Source organism: Protopterus annectens, chromosome 2.part1 (assembly GCF_019279795.1).
Source record: "Protopterus annectens isolate FY-2018-M chromosome 2.part1, PAN1.0, whole genome shotgun sequence".
Lineage (NCBI taxonomy): Eukaryota > Metazoa > Chordata > Ceratodontiformes > Protopteridae > Protopterus > Protopterus annectens.
In genome coordinates this window covers 104,848,220-104,869,881 of record NC_056729.1, presented here as the reverse complement: position 1 = coordinate 104,869,881, position 21,662 = coordinate 104,848,220, and the positions used below count along the sequence as shown (strand labels likewise).

The following is a 21,662-nucleotide window of genomic DNA, read 5'->3' as shown; positions in this document are numbered from 1 at the left end:
CGTCTGGCATGCCTTTGAAAGGAGGCAATGTATGGAAATAGAACTTGTAGCCTCGGTTTATAATGTCCAATACCCATTTGTCCTGGGTGACTAAAAGCCAGTTTTGCTTGAAGAGTGCTAATTTTCCTCCCAAAGGAGCTGCCAGGGAAGAAGAATCTGGCAGCTGAAAATGCAGGTCATTGGGCCTGTTTACGAAAGGACTGGCCCCTGCCCTCACCTGCAGATTGTGCAGGTGAACTCCAAGTTCTAGGCCTGAATATACTGTGAGCTCTGCCCCTGCCACGTCTAGATCTACCCCTAGACTGAGAATCAGAAGAAGGGTAGGTCCACCCCTTAGTAGGCCAATTTCTACTAAACTTTGGAGGTTTCACCTGAAAAAAATCTTTAACAGTCTGCATAGACTTAGCCTTGTCTTCCATTTTCTTCAAAACCGACTCCACAGGGGGACCAAACAAAACTTCAGACTGTAAAGGGGCATCCAGAATTCTAGTTTTAACATGCTCGGACAAATTCTGATCCTTAAGCCAGGCGTGCCTACGAAGAACTGATCCAGTGGCAGCCACCCTAGAAGAGGCCTGTACAGCATCAAAACCACACTGCAAAGAATGCTTACCCACCTGTTCAGAGACATGTACTAAATCCTGCAATTCTTTACACTCTATGCCCTCTGCCAAAGCATCCACTTTAGATTTTAGCTGAGAAAGGAGGAAATTCTGATACTTCAACATATGAAACTGGCAATTTAAAGCCCTCATTGCTAAAGTAGAAGAGGTATACACCTTCTTACCCCATCTATCCAAAGCTCTAGCTTCCTTATCTAGAGGAACCGGATTCTTTACAACAGAAGCTCTAGCACCCTTAGGCCCCTGACTAATAGTTTCTGGGTCCGCCCTAGGACTCTTATACAGATATTTATGAGCCTCAGGCACCCTGTAATACCTGTCCGGTTTAACTGGGCAGGAGGCAAAGAATCTGGATTAAGGGAAGCCTCCGAGAAAACATCTTGAACAACATCCAAAACAGGAGGTATAGCCAAGGGTCTATGCTGTGGTAAAACAAGAATTCCCTAAGCCTCTTTCGTGAATCAGAGAAATCCTGTCCTTCCCACTTAAAATGCTCCCTCATGGAATGCAGAGTTTCTGAAAACGAAAAATCCTCTGGAGGAGAAGCAGAAGGAGTGGAATCCTCTGCATCAGAATCCGAATAAGGGGAAAATCTTGAATATCTTCAGCAGAAGAGTCTGAGTCGCCTGAGGACTGATCCAAACTTTCCAACTCTCGCTCCACCCTGGGCCTCTTATCAGGAGGGACCATAGAATCTCTAATTAAAGTAATCATATCTTATGCCATTTTAAGCATGTGCTTTTAGGCACAGACCCTGAAGTACCTGGAGGGACACCAGAGGAAGGCAAAACAGACCTGCCCTTAGAAGAAGCCTTAGAAATAGTAGCAGAAGGCCTAACCACCTTAGGCATAGAAGGGAGAACAGTAACCTGAGAGGCCCCTTCAGCTTGACCTGACTCCTGTGAGGCCACATCCTGCAAAATCAAACTTTCCCCCTGAGACTCAACAGAAACTTCAGCCGGATCCACCTGCTCCACTGTAGCTTCTGCAGGACCGGCGTCCGAAACGGACGAATCAACCTGTCTAGGTTTCAAGGATTTGTCTTTGCGCTTCTTCGGAAGCGGCCGGAGGATCCGACGACATATTATAATTACACCGCTTACCAAAGACTAACCTAGCACAATCTAACCTTCTTTTTATAGTGCGCTTATTAAACCTAGCGCAAAACCGACACCCGACTACGTCGTGGTCCGGTCCCAAACAAGGAATGCAAAGAGAGTGATAATCCCTATGTGGTATCTGTTTCCCACAAGAAATACAATTATTCACTTTTTCTGACATCCGGAATTAACTGAGGCAAGAAAAAACAAAAATATTCCCCAACGGGGTACTTAGCCCAACTTGGTTTCGGTCTGAAACTCAGAATACGAAAATTTCAGAACACCGAACGGCACTTGCAACGCTGCTTCTGCATCGGACCATGCGGCAAAAAAGACTGAGGATATGACGTCGGTCATGCGCTTTTATACCCTGACGCTCTGATGTCAGATCTGAGCGCCCATGACCGACGTCAGCCTAATACTTTGGTATTCGGGCCGACCGAGGACAGCGGACTACCCATATGTAAGGACTGCAGCAATGTGAGATGAAGAACATCATTTCAATTTCTGCAAGGCCTTCCCTTTACCATGGAGAGACTTAAAAAAGTTCGGCAGCAGCAGAGCCAAAAAGGTTCTGATCATCAAGAGGGGCATCCAACAATTTAGACTTATCATCAGGTAAACACTGAAGATGAAGCCAAGAGTAATCTCTCAAAACAGAACCAAATACAGCAGCCCTAGAGGAAGCATCAGAACTACATTTAATAGAGTGGTGAGCCATTAGACAGGTAAGAACCCAGTAAGGAAAGGGCCAAGACCTTCCCTTCTGAATCAGGGAGGTCAAAAATTGCATAAGTTTGAGAAAGAAGGGCTAAAACATAACCGATCATATGAGTCTGGTAATTAAAAGCCCTAAAAGCCAGGGTGGCAGCAGTACAGACCATTTTGCCTAGACATTCCTTGGCTCTACTGTATATCAGAAGGAAGTAGTTTAGTAGATGGCAAAAGTTTAGGTTTGTCAGAAGAGACAGATACTACAGAAGGATCAGGAGGAGGACATTTCTACTATACAATTATCTTATCAGGCGCCTTGTAAAATCTGTCAGGTTTCTTATGGGCTGAAGGCTGAGAATCAGGGCAACAGAGTATGCTGAAAAGGTACCCAAGGGGACAGCCAAGACTGGAGGAACAGCACAGGTTTTGGGAGACTGACTAACTAGAGGAGTTCCTAATACCTCTTCTGAATAGCAGAAACCTGAGAACAGTGCCATTTGAAATATTCCATCAAGCGAAAAATAGGGTCCCCAAAGGAAATTTCTTCTCAGGAAGAATCTGGACTAATAGAATCTTCCTCCTCATATCCATAATCCAAGGAAGAAGGGATTTGTTTAGAATATGCCAAAGACTATTCCTCAGAATCCAATTCTTTTTCAGAAGACTCCTGCTTTCTGAGCCTCTTAAGAGGAGTACACGACCAGGGAAGAACAGGCACAGAAACTCCTTGAGAATGCTTTAACACCATTAAGGCATTAAACAACCCTTGAACAAAATCTTGCCATTCATGTTAGGTATTTTTAACAACACAAGTAATATGCTTGTTTTTTTTTCTTTTGAGGGACATCTTCCAAAAAAACCCTAGAAGGTTTGGACCCTTGTCGAAACCTGATCAACACAGTAGGAATCTCCTCCTAAACTAGGATTTGCAGTATCACCTCAATCCCTCAGAAATAATCAGCCGAGGTTCCTCCTCAATGTCTAAAATTTGTAAAGCCTCCAAAGACAAGCAAGAAGTGAGATCCATGCTGGCCTCCGAGAGGGTTGCGGTAGAAGAATCTGAACAACAACTGGACAATCCTCTGAGCTTTCACCAGCGTTGAGAGAGATGTCTGGGGAGGTTGGAACAGCAGCCAAGTTAGACCAGAGTGTTTTGGTCTTTTTCTTGGCAGTCGGCTGACCCTCGGGATGGGAAGACTCCACCATAGCACCTTATGCCAATAATTTTAGATGTTGGTTCTCTAGGTAAAATAAGGAGGAGAGATAATTATGTAGGATCTTAGAGACAAATGCCTGGCAGACAGAACACTGCATATGGTTGTGAGAACAGAACAAACACTGCTCATGATGATCTTTATGAGGAATCTGCCTCCCACACATAGCCGGCCTTAGGCATAGGCCAACTAGGCAGCTGCCTAGGGCGCCGCTCTAGTAGGGGCACTTTTCCAGTATTTATTTGGTGTAGGTAGACCAAGATGGGAGCACCAGGTGGTGTGGTAGGGGGTGCTGTGGAGCCCTTTTGCCTAGGGCACCAGTTGACCTAAGGCCACTCCTGCTCCCACACTGGCATTTTCTTTTGCTGGATGACATATAAACACATAAAAATGAAAAAGGAAATAGATAAGAAGAAATCTCAATGAAGCACTTTCAAAACACGGCTTGGTAATCAGCACAAAAGGACAGTTTAAACAGGCAATCAGTGATGGCATTTGGATTGGCGGCAAAGAAGTCTGAGGTATGTACTTCCATATATCACCTTTATGCCCTACGCCTTGCGCAGGAAGCATACATGTAACATACGACATCTATTAATTCGTAAGGCTTTGGTATACTGGCTAAACTTTGTCAGGAGATCCCGTATGTAAAAAATACTGCAACAGTGATACTGAAGGACATAATCAGGTTCTTAGCAGATGACTGTTTTTATTCAGTGAACAGAGTTGCATGCATCAGTTGTGACACAACACAGGAGAAAATGTGGGGCATAGATCAACTTATAACAACTAAAACATTTATATAATTAGGGGTACAGAGTTTGAATCCTTCAACCTCCATCTGCCTAATGTGTGACTTTGAGCAGGTCATTTGACCAGATGGTAATCCTGGGACAGCCCTAAAAATGACCATGTGTTCAGTGGACATATCCGGGTAAACAGTGTATGAAATAAATAAATAAAGGGAACCTAAAAGTCAATGTTACTTATGAGCAAATTTAGCAAAAAAAAAAGATTCCACTAAAAAACAGGATAACAAAAGTATAGGACCACATGATCAAATCAAAATACAGTACAGTAAGAATTCTTACAAATTTAAACTGCAATACTCCTTTAGGTAGAGTCTCTACCTTGTAATATTATTTTAAATAAAGCCTCTATGTAGCTTTAACAACCCAATATACTCGAATATGCTCAGTGATATCAGTAGTATTTGCTGACTGAGGAAAAGTTTGTACAAAGAAAGTACAGCAGGATGTGCATCTAAGATTTAAGGAACTAATGGATTAGGAAGTACAACTTAAAATATCAAGGACTCGCTTAACTGTTGTATTTAATCTAGGAGCAAACTTTCAGTGTGTAAACTATCTGACTGCATTAGGGATGTCACAGTAAGTATTTTAATGAAATAATATCAAAGCAGAAATCATGATCCTTGCATGATGAGATCAGAGGATGACAGATTCAATAAGGTTCCTCATGCAAAGGGAGTCTGAGGCAATCAAATTACATGCTGTGCATTTTCGGGTATAAAGGTCCCTTCCACAAAAAAAAAAAATTAAATAAATAAATAAATAAATAAAAAATAAAAAAAATAAAATTCTCTGCCAAATGGGCAAAACAGCTTATATACAAAAAATCCCGTGTTATCCACTATGACAGTGCAGATTAGTACTTCATACTGTGACATTCCTAAACTACAGAGCTGCATGTCACCTTATGCTATACATGTACACAGCTTGATGCTGACACTATACCAAAGCATAGGACAAAGCAATAAGCAGTGGACTCTCTGCAAAGTAATGATACACTTCTTTCAGACTAAGAGACTTCTACAAAGCATGAATGCACTGAGCAATTAAGACTGCCTTTAACAGACAGAGCAAATTAGCCAAGAACAAGACAAAACGCAAGTTATATGCTGCAACAGTTACGCCTTACTAGCGCTGCATGAAGGTTTTGTGATAGCAGATGACCAGGAGAGAAACTAAAGCAAAAAACACTCAGCAAACTGACTACAAGTAACACACATTTTGCATACTCACTACTTAATTCTGCAGCTGTAAATAAAACAAAACAAATCACAGAAGTTATTATATAAACTGTTAACAGATTTTTACCTATAACACCATATTGCTAACTACGTTTTTTTAAAGCTCAACTGAAATCATGCATTTTTATAATACTCTCGGTGAGGAATGTTTCATTTTATTTCAGTGACTGAACACAAATTATTGTAAAGACACCCTGATGTGTTTGAGGTCCCAAGAACTGGAAGTCAGAAAACTAGCTTCTTGCTAATATATCACTCAGCTATTTCCCATGTGCATATGACAACTTGCAAATCAACACTGAACAGTCACATCCTGTAGCTCTGTGAGTCAAATGTTGGGCAGTCACACTCCACTGCAGCACTCATGTTCTAAGGGCCAGCTCTGGGACAATAACCTTTAATTTTTTTTTAATAACCTTTTTTGTCCTTTTCCTAACCTATTTACATAAACAAAATGACATAGGACATATGGTATGGATGACTTTAGACATCATCATATTTTCAAAGGTAATACCCACATAACACACGTAAACTGAGAAGCAGGATGCTAATTACACCATTTAAGGAAGATTAGTAGTAGTAAAGTATGAATAATGTTGTAAATGCAAGAAACATATTTGCCAGATGGTCTTTCTTATATCTGTCAAACCGCAAGACAGATTTAGTTATCAAGGACTACAGCATATAATGTAACAGATTTAAAAAGACTCCATTATAAACCACATTAAGGTCTAGATCTCCCCACCTCATGTACACACTTCCAAGGCCAAAAAGAGTAAAATGGGGTATGGGACACATTTTCACTTTCAAGCAATTCACAACATTCTCACAAGGCTTAGACACATGCACATACACCTGATAAAAAAAAAAACACCAGAGATTTGATTATATGTGCTTCTATACAGCAGGCTGGGTCTCGTGATTTAAACAAATCAAAGTATCCAAACCTGGCTAAGCCAAAAAAAGAACCTTTAATAACAACCTGGAGAGACAGCTAGGAGCAGAAAAGAAAATTCAGAATTCAGCAAAATTACTTAAGATAATAGTTTCCTTTCCACTTTTTCCACAGTACAGACAAATCTGTTCTCTTTTAACATATGCAGAATCTGCTGCATCTATGAGTGTGATTCAGTCTAACAGCAGATTAAGTACATATGAGACAAGGGGCAAACCAAATACCTTATCAAGCAGGAATGTAAAGGGCTGTTCGAAACTAAAGCTTTTGTATATTTCTTAAAGTGAAAAACAGACAATAAACATGAACCTGTTTAAACAATAAAAGATAATGTCCTGGTAAACAAATACAAACAATTCTATCAAAAGTGCAACATGCTTATTTTTATTTATTTTTTTTAACTTTTGCACCTGCTGACTATCAAACTCTCTCTCTCTACTGGCCCACTTCACTCTCCATATCCCTGGGTGAAATCCAAATGAGGAGGGTTACCATTGAGGCAACCATCTTGGGTTGGTCTCTTGTTTCATTATTTAGAGCCCTACACCAACTGCACATGCCCAGTAACATGCTCGGAGTTCAGTGTACAATGGACATCAGCAAAGACATGTCACTCACTTCCATGAGTAATGCAAACACCCAGGACAACCCTGCCTCTTGAAGCTAGCACTACTGTGAGGTCTCTGGTTTCCAATAGGGACATGCATATGTATCCCGAGGAGAGGCAAGCCAGCAAAGCTATGTCATCTCCCTCCCACAACAGCTCTAACAAGCACCCAAGCTACTAAATGAACTTGGGTCACTTGTCTAGTATTCAGGGTTTTATCCCTCTATGCCAATACATCTGATACAGTATACTTATAAATCTTATTGCACGTCCATGTCAAACACAGCTGTGACAGAAGATGCTAATATTTTACATATGCTGTACGTTTAACCAAGAAATAAGAAAACCATTGTTTTAATGCTGTACGAATTATCACTGCACTGATTCAGAAGTGGAGCGGGATAAAGCCTTGCCTGGGAATCCATTCAGCCCAGGTTTAAGCAGTATGCAAAGGAGGTGGAGGATCTAGCTATAATGCTGTAAGAATGAACAAGGGACACCAAGTTACCCATCCTAGGAGGAGGATGGCAGTGCTAAAGCTCTGGCTTGAGCACCACCTAGCTGACAGCTCAGAAACAGACCTGAATATGGAAGTGAGCTTTTGACACTGCATTTAGAGAGAGAACTGAATACCAAAAAAAAAAAAAAAAAAGCGAGAATACAGATAGGACAAAAAAATATTAAGCAGACACCACTGGAGTTGCACTCCACCACAAACCAAAGTTCTAATAGGAAGAACAGGAATAAGAAAACTTAGGACCCCAGCACTGCAGACAGTAAAAGTGCAGTATAGCAAAAGGTTTAGTAGTACAATCGTAAGGCAGCACCTAACAGCATATTGTAGTAGTAATGAGAATGGATTAAGCAACACAACAGATTCACAGAAAATTACAAGTCAAAAACAAACTACTACTGTCCTTCGGCTTTTCCCAGTTAGGGGTCGCCACAAAGACAAGTTTAAGAAGCTAATAAAAAAGGTAAACAAACATTTTCAGGAGAAGGTTCTGTCTAGGACAGCACACTGGCACTGAGGTTAGAGTTGCTCCCTCACAGCAATACGTTCTTCAGTTGATTTCTCAACTGGGGTGCTTTCTACACATAGTCAGCATGTCCTCCCTACATGCGAAAGAAATGATGTTTTTTTGACACATTCTGCAGTTTCTTACTACATCCCAAACACATGCCATAGATGAACTATAATCCTTCACAGTTCCAGTGAGGGGTGGGTAGATGTGTTCATGTGCATCCCACAACAGGCTGGCATTACATAAATAATCCCTCTCACTTGCACACACTAACAACTGTGATAGGTTCTGGTTAATCCAGAAACCTGAAATGGACAAAACAGGTAATCTGCAAATGAGTTCTGCCTATTCCACTACATACCCAGCTAAATACTGGAAAAATAAACAAAAAGAAGAGCGACATGTTAGCAGTAATGGCTATTTCTCTCTACAGTTAAACCCAAGAGCTGTATACATCATTTACTGCAGCATATACCTAGTTTTAGATCAACAGTGAACGTCTAGTAAACACTTACAAATTTAACCAAGGGACAGTCATGAAAAGGCTAGATGTCCTAAAAACTCCTGCCATGCAGTAGTGGTTTCTCTCATCTTGCTTTGGCACTAGACTATAGCTTCCCAGAGAAATCTCTGCCTCACTTAGTGGAGTCGCACTCCAAACTGACAATGCCTACTAATTCAGGGAATAAGCCAAAAACATTTGCATTGTTTTGCTACAGGAAGCAAACAAAACATTCAAATGTATAGCTGTTCAGATTTTGGTGAAACCTTGCTGTTAGTAAAGTGAATCATCTTTCTGCTTCAATTCAGAAAAACTACACCAGTGACAAAGTACCTAATGTATTACAGGGACAAATAGCCACAGACACCTTCCAAACATTAACCAGCCCCTTTTTCCCCATTTTCTACATGGGATAAGGGTGTTGGGCCAACTGACGCCATCTTTCTCGATTCAGTGCCACTCTCCTACCTTCTTCAATGATCATGCCTGACTGTTGCAGAGTTCCTCTCATGCAGTCCATCCAGCTCTTTGCTGGATATCTTCATTTCTTCTTACCTTCTTCCCATCTCTTCCAAATCATCTTCATCAGATTGTCTTCTGTTCTCCTGTACATGCACTCAAACACCATAATCTGTTCTCTTTGACCTTCTCTACAACTGGAGCAACTATGGCATCTGCTTTGATACCCTCATTTCTTTGTCTGCCCCACAGTGTGCATCCTACCACCCATCTCAGGCATTTCACATCCATTTCCTCTAACTTTCTCTACTGCTTTAACTTCTCTGCCCAGGTTTCTGTACCCCACAGTAGTACTGATCTCACCAATGTTTTCCAAACCTGATTTTTCAGCTTCTTTGGTTTTCTTCTGTCATACACTATCCTTGACACTCTGTGGCATCTGGCTGCAGTCTCTCTGATTCTAGCTTTGACTTCATCATCCAGGCTTCCCTTCTCCTGAACCACCTCTCCAAGATACCTGAAGCTGCTAACCTATTCCACTATTTTTCCTTTATCTCAATTTTTAGCTTCTTCGGATTTCCCCCATTTGCTGCCATGACAATCATGTTATATGTATTCAGTTTCATCCCATGTGCCTTCATTTTTGCATTCCATTCCCCCAATCCTTGCTGAAGGTCTTGTTCAGTGTCTGCCTGTAATGCCACATCATCTGCCTGCAACAGCTTTGCTGATCTGTTCCCTCCGACCTGTTTGCTACTGTAGCCCATCACCAGTATAAACAGCAGTGGGCTCAAAGCTGAAGTCTCATGCACATCCACTCCCACTAAGCTTTAATACTTATGTAGTTTGCATTTTCACCCCATGCCTGCATGTTTTACCTGGGCACTCCCAGTTGCCTCCCACCTCCTAAACACATGCCGGTTCAATAGCTGGTCTTAATTATCCACATACATTAATTCAAGCTCTTCTGGTCTGGCTTGCAATTGAAAATGGTAAAAAAAGAGGATCAAGGTCATGCATCTGGTTAAAAATAAATACAAGTAAAAAAAAAAAAAAAAAAAAAGAAGATTTAGAATTCTCAGCTAGATTCCAGCAACAATCACCATGTTGTCTGTGTACATAAGGGTCTGGAAATAAATCAGAAAAAAAAAGTGTTAGAATCAACATAAAAATGCCACATCTCAAGCATAAATATAAAGGAACTGTGCAAAGTTAGGTATACCAGCTGGTTTATGTAGCTCTGAGAGGGGTATCAACTGTTTGGTAGACTGCTTAGGAGGCTCAGAGGTAAACCAGTGCAGCAGATTGTCTAACAGAGATTACGTCATAAACTTGTGGTCAAACCTATCTTTCAAAAACTGGTGCTAGGAACTAAACTTTCTACTTAAGGGGTAAAATAAAAATTTCAAAGCTTTACAGGAAAAGTTCACTCATACTGTGACAAACTGCTGTGACGGAAAGGTAGTAGTTTCTGCTTTCTTGCAATTTGTTTTGCTTCATTACCTTCTTCTATTTTGTATATTGTGGCATATTTTCTTTATACAATGTTTTACCTATATTCTGCTTTCAACTGCATATTTAATTCAGAAAAGATATCACATCTGTGTCTCTTGCAAGCTGTACAGAAATTACATTTTCCCATACACTCCAACCCTGGTGGCGGTGTGTTTTTAAACTCAGCTCCCTTATTTTAATTTGCCCACATATTTCCTTCCCTCTCCCGTTTCACTGGCTATTGTGAGTAAGCAAAAAATTATTATACTGTGAAATCATTTGCCTTCAGCTATTTAAATTTATTGGCTATCCCACTGTATTCCACAAATCCAGAATAAAACGTGCCCACCCCATCCAATCTATCTTGCTCTTTTAAAATTAGTGACTCCCACTTATATTGCTAAATATTAAGTTGCCCCCTCTTTCATATCTAACTGCTTAGTGCACACTGCAACTCTTAGGACCAAGATCACCAATCATCGGAAATCCACATTCTGCCTCTCAGTAGTCATCTTAGGATTAGTGTTTCTGTTTTGCTCCTGGTGACAGAAAAGAGCACAGGGACATTATTTCCCGAAGACTACTGATCATAAGAAACCCTAACAACTGCGTCATAGCTGCCAGCTTGGAATTTGTGTTTACACTTTGCGCCCGGTGAAAGAAGGAGCAGAGAGCATTGATTCCTGACTGTCTATCACTGCGGAGTGACTGCCTGCGTAGGATCTTCCTGACTGGTCTGTTTGCTTTTCAAGGCACCTACCAGGAAAAGGCTACACATCTGGGGCAAAACTGTTAATCACCAAAGAGCCCGTGGCCTGCTTCGCATCTTGGGATTGGTGCTACTGTTTTGGTTCTGGTGAGAGTAGAAGCAAAGGGGCATTGCATCCCAGTAGAGTGAAGCTGTGGTGAGACCAGCACTAGTAGTAGCCAATCAGGCGAATCCCCTCTTTTCATCATTCTTGACAAAACCACTACTTTCTTTTCGGTAAGTACTGCTTTATTAGCTGCTGTCGAACTTTACTTCAGAATATCTCCATAAATACTTCACCCATAAATTATCAAGATTATAAGGGACTACTTATTAGTTTCCCCTCAAGTGTTTGTCAGTGCCCTGTATAGATGCAGACATCTTGAGGTGACATTTTTCCTGTAAATTGCATCAATACCTAAATTGCGTACAGGGCAACTATTTTACAGTGATAAACCCTGTGCCAGGAGTTGCAAACCAGACACTCCTGACATTATTTTATATTCTCACCCCAATTGTCTAATCACTAAAAAAGGACCTGTTACCATGGATATGAACTTTCCTACTATTTCTGTTACCAGCTTGGTAGATATGGGCACCCTGAGGCAATACAGAAATTGCCTCATATTTACTGACAGCTAGTTAACTCTCAAATAAACTGATAAGATAAGACAGATGGATTTACACAAAATCAATAGAGGCAAAGTTTTCAAATAAAAACACTCAATGTCAAACAGGTTGTCAGCAGTACACACACTGCACTCCTCACCCACACTTCAAAGCAGACACATAGACCCCACATATGATGAGGCACTTAAGTGTAACCTTCCAAACTCCAAAGACCTCCTAGATGAAGTACATATAACAAATACCCTCAGCAGCCCTGAATGCACACTTTCAAAACAACACCCACGTCAACAAAGCCACATCGCAATCAACCTCAATGTCTAAGCCCATACAATCTAACATTCTGAGACACACTGCTGTCTCTTTCACCAAGATGAGTAAGGAGAAAGTCATGGTCAGTTGCTTATCAAGAGCTAGGATCCACCACATTACGCATGCACTCAGGTCCTTTGACCACAAGTGCCAGTATGATTCATAGTCCATGAGGGTATAAATGACCTGAGACTTACCTCCCTAGACTCTATGAAGAAACATCATGGAGATTTCAGAATGTGTGACCCAGGCTGATATGAGCCTAGCATTGGACAACATTTTACCTTCTACAAGGATGATGGCACAATACTAACAGATGATGACTGATTTTAAAAATTGGCTTAGTTTCCGGTGGCATTCTAAAGAGGTGCAATATTTGTCATCATGGAAGGAGATGGTCAGCAGACCACGCTGCTTTGCCAGGGATGGCCTGTACCTCTCCCCTCTAGGCTTTTGAATAATAGCCAAAACACTGACCTCCCCCCAAAGTGCTTTTTTTAGATAACTGCAAACAAAGTATTTCCAACATAGTAAACCAAAACCAAGAAAATATAAATGTGTTACTGCTCACTGCCAGGAGTTTTAACAAAATACGCCACTCTCTACAAGCTCTCCTCACCTTAGAGAATGTTGACACTTGTGCAGTCAAAGAGACATGATTTAAAGCTGTGGAGAGCACACCGGCAATGCATGGCTATAAAATTGTCTTACACACACTAAGATCAGCTACTACACAGACAGGGACTAAAGGTGGAGGTGTCTCAGTTTACATAAAAAATAAAACACACCTCAAGGCTGGTCAAACAGAATGATGCACCTGAGCTTCTCCACATTCAATTAATCATAGGCAGAATCCTATACCACCTTCCTTGCAAACTATAGGTCCCTCTCTATGATCCAGGAAACCCGTAACATGTATTTAAGCTTTCTGGAAACACTCACCATGTACAACAATACCATATTCATGGGTGACTAATTACCCCACTATTAACTGTGAATCATACACAACACCAAATGTGCAAGCACAGAGATCCCTGGATTTTGTTAAACTCTCTGGACAAGACAGTCAATATGCTAACCAGGGGTAGAAACATAATGGGTCTGGGTCCGCCTTAATATGAGAGACTGGTGCACACCACTAGTGTAATGTCTTCTCTGGTAAGGTGAGATCAAAAAAAATATTTCCTGTGAAGCAAAAATAAAACCCAGAACTCCGGCTAACCCTGGAATGTTCAGGAACTACTCTAAGGTTAACTTCCTATTATTAAGTGATAACCTGGCAAAGTTTCAAGCCACCATAAAACATACGAACACTGCTGCCTATTTCGGAACTGTTCAATGAAACCCTATACAAGCATGTTAATAAATCCACACAGACAGCTGTACCCACCAGGAAAAAGTACAGAACTAACTCAAAAACACCCTAGTGGAATCACATCATCAAAAGGCTGCATAGCAGAAGGAAGAAAATCATGGCAACAATTAGGAGGTATAGCACCCAGCAGAATAAAAGCACTCTCATCAAACTAAACCGCAGCTCAAATGATAAAGTCTAGCAAAGTCGAATTTGGCCTCCCAGGCCAAGGGCAACCATAAGGCATTATTTAGCTATGTTTACAACCTCAAAAACAATAAACAGTTCTGTGTAGACAAAATTAGCCCTAACTTTACCCCTCCCTCCCTCTCAACCTCCCCTCAGGAAATATCATCAAGTATAACCCCCCCTAATATAACTAAGGAACAGGTCCTCAATGCTCTCTCTAAGGTCAAGAGCACTGCATCAATGGGCCCAGACAATATCCCAAGACTCCTTCTAAACAGCATGAAACCTGACCTATCAGGCCTTCTGGAATTTTTATTCAACTGTAGCCTCCAAACAGGCTTCATGCTTCATGAATGGACAGCAGCAATAGTCATCCCTCTGCACAAAAGTGGGCCATCTACAGACCTTGGAAACTACAAACCTACAAGTCTCGCTAGTCTCATATGCAAAGCCATGGAAAGAATTATGAAAATTATCAATAATGACAAAGGAAACCTCCAAACAATGGATCCATCCCAATCTGGTTTTGTCAGGGGCATCCCATGCCTACTCAGCTTGGTGGACTTCTTTGAGAAGGTCACCGAAGCAATGAATGAGGGCAAAATGGTTCACACTGCCTACCTTGTTCAGACCAATGCATTTGACATGATAGCCCAACTCAGGCATTGTTGACACACTCAAGAGGTTAGGTATAAACCCTTATGTCACCTGGCAGATAGCCAGCTAGCTCACAGACAGGACACAGGAAGCTAGAAATGGGCAGTTCACCTCTAGAAAGAAGCCAGTCACAAGCAGAGTCCCTCAGTGATCAGTCCTGGGACCATTCTTTTTTGGCATTTACTTCTCTGAAGGCAAGACCAATGTCAAGTGCCTCTGACTAATCAAATCTGTAGAGCAGTCATAGAATCCCCCACTGGCACTAATATTTCCAGAAAGGGCTGACACAGGCAAATAACTTGTGTCGTAGCCACAGACTAAAACTAAATGCCAAGAAATGCATAATAGTATCCTTTGGGAGGTCATCCACCTCTGGTAATTATCATATTGACAAGACACCTCTAAGAGTCTACCCAGTAACCTAGCCTTTGACCATCACGTGTCAATAGTAGTGAGGAAGTCATTCCATGTTGTGCAATTTATAAACTAAGGTATGGCATTTAGGTCCAAGGAGGTCATTGCTCCACTATATTCAGCATTCATCAGACCTACCACTGAGTACAATGCTTCCTTTGATATACACCTAACCAGGAACCTCCAACAACTGGAATGTCCACTGAGGTTCCTCACTAAACAAATACAGGAAGTAATTAACATATCCTGTGCAGACAACTTCAAAGAGTAATTTGAATTTGCGATTGTCGGGGGTATTAACTATTTGCTGGGGAGTAGGTTTCAGGATTTGGATATTTAAATAAAATATCCAAATCCTGTAATCGATTCCACCAGCGCATACTTAATACCTCTGACAATCACAAATTCAAATTACTCCTAAAAGAACACCTCACTAATCACTGGCTATGCTCCTGCATTCACCTCTAAACTTTCTGACCCACATACTAACATTGCATAAGTCCCTTTCTTATACTTCACCGCTGTTGCTCTACCTCTCTTGTGATATCTTACATATTCCTACCTGTACTTCCAAAAAATATTACCTTGTAATTATATTTTCCATGCTCAATGAAAATGTATTTTCCATTGTCATGTATGTAACTTGCCTATCTTTTTATATTTTCTTTGCTTATTGAAAATGTGTTTTCCACTATCATGTAAGTTACTTGCTTATCTTGTTATATTTTCTATGTTTACTGAAAATATATTTTCTACTACAGTAAACTCTCAGTTAACTGGCACCCATGGGGACTGGTAGATGCTGGATAACTGAAGTTTCTGGTTGATTGAGAGTTACTATTAAAAATAGGCCTGACTAATACTCTACCCTATACTATTTGCTTGGTTTGACTTGTTCTCATGTTGAGGAGAGAAGGAATTTATTCCCATCTTCCTTTTTAAAACTGTAAAGCTCTAAAAATGTAAGTTATTTTTCTGTGGGGGGGGGGGGGGGGGGGCAGAAAGTGTAACACATAAAAATTGTATTGTATTTCTTCGATATTTTTTTGCCGGTTGCTTGAGTTCCGGTTAACAGAGCTTGCTGTATCATGTATGTTACTTGCTTACCTTTTTACCATAACTATGTTACTAACACCTGTCTTGGTGCCGCCGCTCCCCCCCACAAGTATCCGCTGAAAACGTGTCTCTGGCCCAGTCGGACACTGCCTGGTAAACAATGTACATAAATAAATAAATTAAATAAAAAAATCTGCAGACAAGGCAGAGGCAGACTGGTTTAAAGAAACTACAAAGCATCTCTCTGGTCTGGTAATCCTGAAAGGCTTCAAGAAAAAATCCTGGCAAATACTGTAATTACATACATCCTGTCCCTGCAATAAATTCACTGCATGTAGTAATCTTTATGTAGAATCTGACATTTGCAAATGCATCCGGTTGCCTTCTGTTGGATAGGCATACCCTATACCTCTGTGCATTGTGGTAGATTTCTGCTTTAATAAAAATACAAGCTAAGCAACTCTAAGAATGGAAAGGAAAGAAAATTATCCTCAGTGGATTTACGTATTTGCTTAAATGTGCTTCAGTTGTAAACCTGGAATGACACCAGACTGTTATGCACTCTCTTGCAGAAAACAGATGTCTTATGAAAGAAGCAAGCATGGTGTGGGCAGGCATCACCTTTATATCGGGTATATCAAAATGTCTGTAGTCAGACAAACTTGCCCTAACCATGGGTGAAAGGTACATAACTCTAAAAGTCAGGCCTGATGTTGGACTCAGCCACTAGCAGGGATCCCGGTAGTGATCACTGAAACAGTGATCCACACATGACGATCATCTGCTGTTAGCCCAAAAAAGATATTCTTCCCTTTTATCTGACAATCAAAGATTTCTTACATTTGGGTCATAAACAAGGTGCAGTGTTTGCACCAAATCCATCCATATTTTGTAAACGCTTATCCAAATACTTTAATGTGAAACGTTCATGGTAAAAACCCCTGACAATAGGCAGCAATATCAGAAGAAAAGACACTCCTGATGTCTGCTCCAGTGGATCTATATGGTCCAATTTAACAGTTTAGTCAAGAGAAGGATGTCCATCAAATTAAGAAAGCAATGAAATGTGGATGGTGGAGTCCAGCAAAAAATGCCAAAACCACCAGCATCATTGTAACAATCTACAATGGTGAAGGAAAGTTTTCTTTGTGGGGAAATCATAACCACTCCAACAAACAGGGTGACCTGAAGAGGCCTTACAGGTTCATAGATTAGTAGTAGGCTAACTGCCCTTGCGAGCCATTTTAAGCCTAGCCAATTATCTCTTATAAGACTCAAACCCTGCACTTTGTGTTTGTAAGGCAAACACCTTAACCATTAGGCCACCCTCCCAACCCTGAAACTAATTTAGCCCTAACTGTAACTATGAAAGGTGATGTGAGATGAAGTCAGGAGCCCTGGTTTCTGGAGTCCAGTCACTTGGAGCCATGCATCCATGTGGAAAGAGAAGACTTCTCCAAATGATGATATTACTCCATTTTACTGGTGACCACCTACATACTGATGGCAGACCAAATGGAAAACTTTGAAGCAGTGGTGTTCTTCCCTAACATGACACAAAGTGAAAGATGGAATCCTTACAATGTGAGAAAGGGACAGGGAAGGCACTACATCAAGATATACCCACTGAGAAGTAAGAAGACTATGCATATGCAGGTAATACACTCTAATGCAGAAAAATAAGTATCAGTTTTGCTGTTCAGTTAACTATGAAATGAACTCTATACATTTAAAATCTGTCAAACAACCAGAACTATAATTTCAGAAAGAGGTTTAAATTTATGTTCTGTAGGAGTGTAAGGGCTGCTGCTAAAGTGTTTTAAATACATAATTTAAAAAGTAAAACTGAAAGGATACTAAGTAGCTGTCAGTAAATAGTTATTAAATGTGCATGAGTTGCAGCATTGAAACCCCTTTCTATAGTTAAATAATTCAAAAAGATTTGCCATGCTAAGTCAGTGAGAGGACTCAAGTCAGGAGAATTTTAATTGAGTTGGATTCTGGAAATGGGGCACTGATAGTGTAATACTAGGATTGTGTTTTTTTTTTTTTTCCAAAGGGGGACGGGGATAGGACTGTAATATGATTGTAGCGTAGGACACTACACAGAGTAGTAGCACAGATTGAAGAGAATAAGGAAAGTACAACTTATAGAATAGTTCTAAAATTAGATTGGGGCCCACAGTAATAAAAAGGGCAGGTTGAATAAAACATTCTTGAAGATAATTAGACAACAGGCAAAAACAGGAGCAATAATAGACGACCTTATATTCCGGGTGGTAAACTGACCGGTATGAAATCCAAAGAAGAGGTGAAGTGGCAAGGATGGTGGTTCAGGTAAGGTAAAAACAGTTGGCAGAAACACTAAAGGTGGGTAGACAGGTGAAAAATAAAGACCTAACTAGGTGTTATGAGCTGTTCTTATTTTTCATACCTGAAGCATGTTAACTCTAAGAAAAGCAAAAGGGGGTCAGGCAGAAAGGTTATAGTTGAAATGCTGAAATATTTAGTGGAGTACATCACTTTTGACAAATTCCTTTACACAAGCAGAAGCTGAACTGCATGACCAAAAAGGCCAACCTTCAATAAATACATTGAACTCACAAATTCAAGCTGCTGGCGAATCACAACATTGATGTAACGCTGTAGTTTGTGTGTAGGTAAGCACGATAATGGGAGGTAAGTATGTGGGGTTGACTACCATACCTCTAATATCGTGAAACAAATGCCAACAGGTGCATTAATGAAGCTTTATTTAAAAAGTGGCTTTTTTTCCTACCATGACAAAGGTCAGTCTGAATGATGTCTCTCTGTGCACATTCCTCAAGTGGTACAGTAATTACTACTCTCTGTTTCCTGGAACTCTTCCCAGAAATGTGAGCTAAGCGACACAGCTAGCAGTTCAAAGTGTTCTGTTGTTAATTCCTTATGTATTTCTGGATGCAGACAACATGACTTTATGCGTGCCAGCCCTGTCAAAACCTTCTTCAAAGTAACACGTTAGTTCCTTTTCTCCTGGCAAGATTTCAGTGTCTTCCTAGCAAATCATAAATACAATTTGGACTACCTTCTTTTGGTCATGCACCACACTCAACAGCAACATTTGCCTTATTTAATGAGGATTTATATCTCACTTTGTTTATTGATAAAAAAGCTTAATATGTGAATATCAGTATTTCAAATTAACTTTTGATAGTACATTTCATCTTTAGTATGCACTTTAGCTGTATTGTCTAAATTTGACATAAGCTTGTTGAATTTTCTGTTTTGTAAAGCATTTTGTGATAAAATGCTATTATAAAAGGTGAACAGCGGTTTGATGACCTTATTGATGTCATTTTATTTCTCTAGCTAAGCCTCTAGCTCTACATTACACCACTTTATTTTTAAACAAAGCTGCTTTAGCTCCAAATGATTCTGTACTGCTAAGTAAATAAAAATGCTCCAATAAAAAAACATCTCTATATTTGTTGTTTCTAGTACAATTTTACTAGCATTTATCGTGCCTCTACCTCTGATAACTTTACTTACGACTTGTTTATTAAGCCTACCAAATACATTTTAAAGTCGATAACAAAATTCAGACAATGGGGTTTCAAATCTGCTGAAACAAATAGCAAGGGAGCTGTAATTACTATCCTATTGGCTTGTCCTTATTGAACCATTCACAAACTCAATCTGCTGTGTATTGCTCTCAAGGGATGCACTCCCTTCAAGGTCTTGTTTAATAACAAAAGTTCAAAAAAATAGTATCTGAGAAAGTATCCATAATGTTCCATCTCCAGTCGCTTACTAGAGTTCCATGTTAGGCATGAGTCAGTTACATGTCATTATCACAAGCAACACTTTTTTTTCCACCTCAGGCAATACATTTATTTTACCTACCCATATAAGCTTCCTATTACTGATTGAGAAAACAGTGAATTTTCCCTCTTTAGGCCAGATTAAACAGCACCCAGACCGACTCAACTTCAAAAAATCTCCACAGACATTTCCAACTTCTCCAATTTCAAAGATCTTCATAGTAGAAAGGATAACCCTCTCCAAACCAGTCCCCCTTTCTTTTCCCTAACTAGAATTAATATTTTCTTTTTTGTTCATTGTTCTAAAAAAGTTTATTTACCTTATTAGCATGCCTCTTGATTGTCTTGGGAACCTACTATGTTCTATGTACTTTCTTTGTACCTAATGTATTAAGGACTTGTAAGTTCATTGCTAAGTAGCAAACAACCAACCTGCAAGCCATTAAAAGTGGAGCCATAGCTGGCTCAGTGTCCAGTGTCAGTCCCTGACCTGGTGTCTCACCCCCTCTGCTCTTCAGGTGAAGAGTTAAAGACAACTTCTACATTCTTTTAAACAAAGGAATGCCAACACAGAAAACAGAATGCAGATGGTCTTATCTCCCTGATTTCATCACAGCACCTAAAGAGGTGTGATGAGGAATGAATGGGTGGACAGAAGGAAGAAGGCTTAAAGGTCAATAGGCATGAGGGGGCAAAATACAAATGCTTTGATGAAGGGAGGCTTGCAGACATTTTTACAGAGATATTTATTTGTTTTGCCATGGTCTCTCAAGTTGGGTCCTACATGCAATCTGCTGTGGGACTTTCCTGTTCTTTTGCTTGCACCTTATTTAGTAACTACTCCCGAAATAAATGTACATTTGGGTTTCATACAAGCTGAGTGTTCAAGAGCGTAGACGCTCTACATGCTAAACTGATAAACCCAAACATGGGAGAAATAAGTCTACAGCGAGTGGTTTCTGTCGGCTGACTTGAGTACATTATTAAAGACTTCTGTGTCACTATATACTTAAAGAGCCAGTGGGCTGAAATACTTTATTTTTCTGAGGATATCTGCACATCTCCCCATGATCCCTTGACAAAGGGACGGCTGCAAATACTTCTGTGCAGATCTTTCTGTACTTTATTGGGGGTCTCTGTGTTTGCATTCTGTTTGCATCAGCTGTGAGACTTTTCTGCTCTTGAATCTGTGGCTCATTATCTAGAAGCTCAGCTTCCCCGTGCCTGCCGAGTCACATCTCCATAACTCTCTGCCTTTGTCATTCATCCTAGTTTGTCAACAGCCTGTTGTGCCCAACAGGAATCCAAGCAAAAAATCTCAGTCTGGTTACTTCATTCTCCTCCAAAAGTTCTTCATAAACTATGTTAATGATCTACTCACAAGCATGTTGTAGTAAAACACTGTTTTGTTATGTCTGGGAGTGCCCAAAAAAAAAAAATAAAACTGATTTTAATAAATGGAAACTTCCCCTACAGGACGCAATGTGATTTGCTGTTTGAATGAAAATGGGATGAACAACCCTGTTCCCCTTTTATATTTCCTCCTACTCCTGTCTTGGCACACTACCTAGTAACCCCTTTCAACCAGTAGGTCTGTGAAGCAGTAAAAGGGCATGAGATGAGCTCAAAATAAATGCATAGCTCAGACAGACAAGTTTTCACTGCTACTAGCTAAAAATAAGTTGCACTAGATCTTTGATATACTTGTGGTACTCATTAAAAATGAAAGTACAACTCACACAAACATACAACGCTG

At 40.3% G+C, this 21,662-nt stretch overlaps 1 protein-coding gene across 12 annotated transcripts in view; it reads right to left on the bottom strand.

Moving 5' to 3' along the window:
• Window positions 1-21,662, bottom strand: part of RAPGEF2 (Rap guanine nucleotide exchange factor 2) — a 2,418,607-nt gene that overhangs the window by 336,632 nt on the left and 2,060,313 nt on the right. For 3 of the 12 annotated variants that reach the window (XM_044062055.1, XM_044062064.1, XM_044062058.1), the window contains exon 19: window positions 5,697-5,711. The exons of the other annotated variants lie outside the window; for them this stretch is intronic. In XM_044062055.1, the coding sequence (XP_043917990.1) occupies window positions 5,697-5,711 (15 nt within the window). The remainder of the gene's footprint in view (window positions 1-5,696; window positions 5,712-21,662) is intronic. 12 annotated transcript variants of the gene reach the window in all.